Genomic DNA, 5,366 nt, shown 5'->3' on the forward strand with positions numbered 1-5,366 from the left:
CACAGGGCTGGGGACACTGCCTGTAGGCACCGAGGGAAGACCTGTGAGGCTGAGAGAGCTGATGGATGCTGAGAGCTCACTGGACGAGAAATCTCCACAGCACTCTGCCTGGTATGTCTGTGGGTGCAGGGCAATGCAGGTTCTGTTCCTGGAGGGATCTCCTAAAGCTGGGACATGGGGCAGTGTGTGGGGTCTGTCAGAAGGACAGGTTCTCTATGGGACCAGAAAGTGCTGCCTGGCAGGGATGCCCTTCTGCCCCAGCAGAGGGACAGGGCAGGACAGCTGTCTTCTCCTGGTCATGGCTGCAGAGGTGTGAAGCAGTGTGTGCACCCATGGGTGCCCAGGGCTGTCCTTGTGAGCAGGGTCCCAACACCTTGTGGCTGTGTGTTGGGGCAGGGGCTTTGCTGCTGCCAGGGTCAGCACTCAGCCTGCTTGTTGGGCTTTAGACAGAGATAGTGACAGCAGTTGTGGGTTGTAGGAGAGACCCAGGGAAGGGCTGCGTAAGGTCCTTCTGCTGCAAGAAATGGCTGCATGGGTCAAGTTTACTCCCAGTTCCATCTGATCTATGAGAAATTGCGAAGGATCTTTGAAGAACAATATCAAGGAAGCATTTTCCTGCCAGGCTAAGTCTTAGCTTTGACTTTTCCTCTCTTGTGGGCTGGGCTGACTGTGGTATATTAGAACTTATTTCTCCCCTCAGTAATATGCAATGATAATTCAATTCTCATTAAGACGTCAGAGCTTTGCCTGAGCCCTGTGCACACAGAGGTTCCCTGGGGCAGTGCCCTGATGCCAGGAGGGGTCTGCACAGAGTAGGAGGTCACATGGTTGAAGAGAAGCAGCTCCCAGAAATGCCCTGGCAGTGGGGATTTGGTACCTCCTTGACATCCCCCAGAGTGCTGACTTTCTCCCACGGTGACCACCTGGTTTCTGTCAACCAGCTAAGATTCTGCATTCAGAGTTCAAGGGTTTCAGGCTGAGTCTTCACCTTGGCAGCACAACCCTCTAGTGAGGAGAAACCCGTGAGTTCCTGTCTGTCTGTCCCTACCTTCCCGCCTAAGCTGAACCATTTTTTTCATCTCCTGTCCTTCCTGTCTTTGTGCCACCATTACCTGGGACTCTGATCATGTCCATTACTGGGACAGGCACTGAGTTGACCCTGACTTCAGTACCCCCATCTGTAGGACTGAGGACTTCGTGGGGGCTCCTGCTGGGCTGCAGGCTGCCTCTCACAATGGCAGCGCTGTCCTAGGGACTCTTGTGCCCCAGAGAGGAGTCCCATGCAGGAGACATCTCAGGATTGAGGCAATTGTAATGCCCTTTATCTCCTGTGTGTGGGCAGCTGCACTGAGCCCTGTGTGTCCTTGGCTGGGAGCAGGGAGCTGAGATCCTCCTTGGGTAAGATGAGACCACAGGAGGGCTTTGGAGTTCTGCCCTGGGAGATTGGATTCCTCAGCTCTCTGTGGGGTCCAGTATCTTCTATGGGGAACACGAGGTTGTGATCAGAGAGCGTCCAGCACAGGGCAGCTGAGAGCAGGGCTGATGGACAGAGCAGCTCTCCCCACTCTGCACTCAGGGGAAGGTTTCACTGGCACTGCAGCAGCAATGTCAGGGAGTCCTGACAGAAGAAACACTCCCCAGTTGCAGTCAGGAGAGCAAAGCTCCAACAGGTTGAGTTCTCAAGAGCCCACAGCTGACCCTCCTCCCAGCAGTGGTGCAATCAAGCCAGCACAAAACAGACTTCCCATAACGGGCATGACAAAAGTCTTCCTGAATGCAGAGAATCGATCTGATTCCCTAAGAACTGGAAGAGGTTTTCCTCAGAGAAGAGTTCCCTGAATTCTCACTGTGCCTTTTCCTCCTTGGACAGGTCTCCACAGTTGATGGTAGCAGATGTCCAACAGCAGCTCCATCAGCCAGTTCCTCCTCCTGCCCTTTGCAGACACACGGGAGCTGCAGCTCCTGCACTTCTGCCTCTTCCTGGGCATCTACCTGGCTGCTCTCCTGGGCAATGGCCTCATCATCATCACCATAGCCTGTGACCACCACCTCCACACCCCCATGTACTTCTTCCTCCTCAATCTCTCTGTTACTGACCTTGGCTGCATCTCCACCACTGTTCCCAAATCCATGGCCAATTCCCTGTGGGACACCAGGGCCATTTCCTACACGGGATGTCTGGCTCAAATCTTTTTCTTTTTCTTTTTGTTCTCATCAGAGTACTGTCTCCTCACTGTCATGGCCTATGACCGCTACGTTGCCATCTGCCACCCCCTGCACTACGGGACCCTGCTGGGCAGCAGAGCTTGTGTCCACATGGCAGCAGCTGCCTGGGGCAGTGGGTTTCTCCATGCTGTGCTGCACACAGCCAGTACCTTTTCACTTCCCCTCTGCAAGGGCAATACTATAGACCAGTTCTTCTGTGAAATACCCGGGATCCTCAAGCTCTCCTGCTCAGATACCTACCTCAGGGAAATTGGAGTCATTGTGGTCAGTGCCTGTTTAACTTTTGGTTGTTTTGTGTTCATCGTGGTGTCCTATGTGCAGATCTTCAGGGCTGTGCTGAGGATCCCCTGGCAGCAGGGGCGGCACAAAGCCTTTTCCACCTGCCTCCCTCACCTGGCCGTTGTCTCCCTTTTTGTCAGCACTGCTGTGTTTGCCAGCTTGAAGCCTCTCTCCATCTCCTCCCTGTCTTTAAACCTGGTATTGGCATTTCTTTACTCAGTGATTCCACCAGCAGTGAACCCCCTCATCTACAGCATGAGGAACCAGGAGCTCAAAGATTTCATATTGAAACTGTTGACTGGATGTTTCTAAGTAGCAACAAAATACTTATCTTTGTCTGCATACCAATGGCCTTCACTTTGCTCAACGGTTTCCACCTGCGTTTGCTCTTTGGTTATTTACCTCCCATCAGCTCACCTGGTGATAAGTGACCTTTCTATGCATCTGATTAAATCTGTTCTGGGAGAGAATCTCCCCTGAAAGCTGACCTCCTTCACACGCTGCTTGGCCATAGCAGGCAGCTGAGGAGAGAGATTTCATGGTTATTAAACTGTGTCATGTTTAACTGCTGTTTTTTTGTCAGAGAAATCTGTCCCTGCCTGAGAGCACAGATGATGCCAGGAAAAGTGTTGGGAGTCCCAGGAGACCAGGGAAGCGACCTTCTGGGCTTTGGATAGCAAGACTCTCCAAACAGGGTTGGACCTCAAGAGACTGCTTTTCCTGACTGTCCAGATCTCTTTAGGAGACCTCTGGACCAGCCCCCATTGCAGCATGCTGCTGAAATTTCTTCCATCATCTGAGATATGACAGAAACATTTTTTCCTATGAAAAAATCCTCCATTGTCAAACTCCTTTGAAATTTTCATCACTCAAATAAAATCTCTCCAAGGAGTTGGCATGGCTTATTTTTTTTTTTTTTTTTTAGAGAAAATTGCATGAAGAGCTATAGTGGTAAGGGCTTTCTGGATATTAATAAGCCCCATAGTGTGTTTTCTTCTGAGTCCACAGACCTCAGATTCCAAGTGGAGAGTGAAGAAACCTCTCCACAAGTTGTCAGGAATAATGACCAAAGAACGTGAACCTTACTGACAAAGCCTCCCCATGGGCTCCTTAGAGCAGACAACTAGAGGCCATAAGGACAAACACAGGCAAAGCACAGGCAGCTCTGATGCTGAGGACACCCTGGCTTGGTCTGATGAAGCAGGAATGCCAAGCGCTGAGCCCCAGCCCCTGGGCAGGGAGATCCTGACCCTCACTTGTGTCTCATGGCTTTTCCTTGGGAAGTGGGGAGTGTGTTTCCAAGGGAAGGACACTGGGGCATGAAACATAGAGGCCTTCCCTGGGGTGGGTACAATGGGACAACAGTGCTCTGTGGCCATGAGGACAATGTGTTACCTCTGAGGCCTCTGTGGCAGGGACATCAGCAATAGCCAAGTGGGCACAGACCTCGTTTCTATCAGGCAGTTTCAGCCTGGCTGGTACCCTTGGCCATCTGCATCACAGATCATCCCACACTGCTCCACACCTGTGCCTGTTTCCCTGAAGTCTGCAGGCACCCAACACCCTTCCCCACCTTGTTCTCAGCCCACGATATCCCTGCCTGTTCTGCTGTCTCTCCCTCCACATCTGCTTTTCCCACAGACACAAAGCCACCAGCTCATCCACACTTCCTCTGAGTTTTTGCACCACAGCACTGCCCTCAGAATGGCATTTCTTTATCCTCACGTACACTCTGATCTTCAAAGCTGCAGTTTCAGTTTGACTTCCTTTCTTATGTTCTTTCCCTGTAGCACAAAGATGGATTCCCTCAGCATCTCCTTCACCAGGCTCACCCCAGGTCTCTCAGCCTCTCCACACAAGACCCCTAACTGTATCTTGGCAGACTTTCTCTGCCTATGTGACAGTTTCTGCCCATTCCTCCAGACCGGGGATACCAGCACTGGGACTGACTACTCCAGACATGGCCTCACCTGATCTGAGTCCGCATGCACAAGAAGGGCCCTTGTCTGCGTGGTCAGATTCCTCCCAGTGCAGCCCAATGTGCTCATGGCCAGATTCCTGTTCAGCACCTCTGACTGCTATGGCATCCCCTGCAACGCCCAAATTATTCTCCTTGCAGCTGGTTCTCCACCCGTCATGTTGGAGCCTGACTTGATGTGTGGGTGTTTGTCATGGTTTCGTGCCATGTTCTGCAAGGACAAGCTGACACCTGGAGAGCCCACATCAGAGCTCCAGACAGCCAGAGGCACCCTCAGACGGCAGGAAATGGATTTCCCAGAAAGGACCTTTCCAATATCTTATAGAACAGGGAGAGGCAGACCTTGGGTCTGCAATGAGAATGTTTTGCTCAGAGAAGAGTGTCCCATGTTCTCACTGCCTTGTTCTCCTTGCAGAGGGATTCATGCAAAGAGGCAGAGAATGCCCAAGGGCAGCTTCATTCCCCACTTCCTCCTCCTGCCCTTGGCAGACACACAGGAGCTGCAGCGGGTTTCTCAGTGCTGTGCTGCACACGACCAAGACATGTTCCCTACCCCTCTGCAAGGGCAATGCTGGTGACCAGTTCTTCTCTGAAATCCCCTAGATCCTCAGCCTCACATGCTCAGATGCCTACCCCTGGGAGACTGGTCTTCTTGTATTCCGTACCTGTTTAGTTTTGGGATGTTTTGTGGGATACCTGAGGAGGTTTGATGCCAGGAACATCTTTTGGCACTCGCACCTTTTTTGGGGGGTGCTATTGTGGACAATTAGCGGTCTTGAAAATGGTCTGTGGTTGAGCCCAAAAATACGGCAGTCAATGTTATGCATTAGCAACACGGCCAGTCGTATGCAGTCCAGACAATTTCTGCAGTATGTTGAAGACA

At 51.8% G+C, this 5,366-nt stretch overlaps 1 protein-coding gene across 1 annotated transcript; it reads left to right on the plus strand.

Annotated features, from left to right (window-relative positions):
• Positions 1-1,893: 1,893 nt before the first annotated feature.
• LOC311200824 (olfactory receptor 14A16-like) lies at positions 1,894-2,817 on the plus strand (the record flags this gene model as incomplete). Its single annotated transcript, XM_084275129.1, has 1 exon — positions 1,894-2,817. One exon carries the CDS (start codon positions 1,894-1,896, stop codon positions 2,815-2,817), a length of 924 nt encoding a protein of 307 aa, XP_084131255.1.
• Positions 2,818-5,366: the final 2,549 nt, after the last annotated feature.

This window comes from Gallinula chloropus, assembly GCF_964237585.1.
Source record: "Gallinula chloropus genome assembly, chromosome: 25".
In the NCBI taxonomy this organism is placed as follows: Eukaryota; Metazoa; Chordata; class Aves; order Gruiformes; family Rallidae; genus Gallinula; species Gallinula chloropus.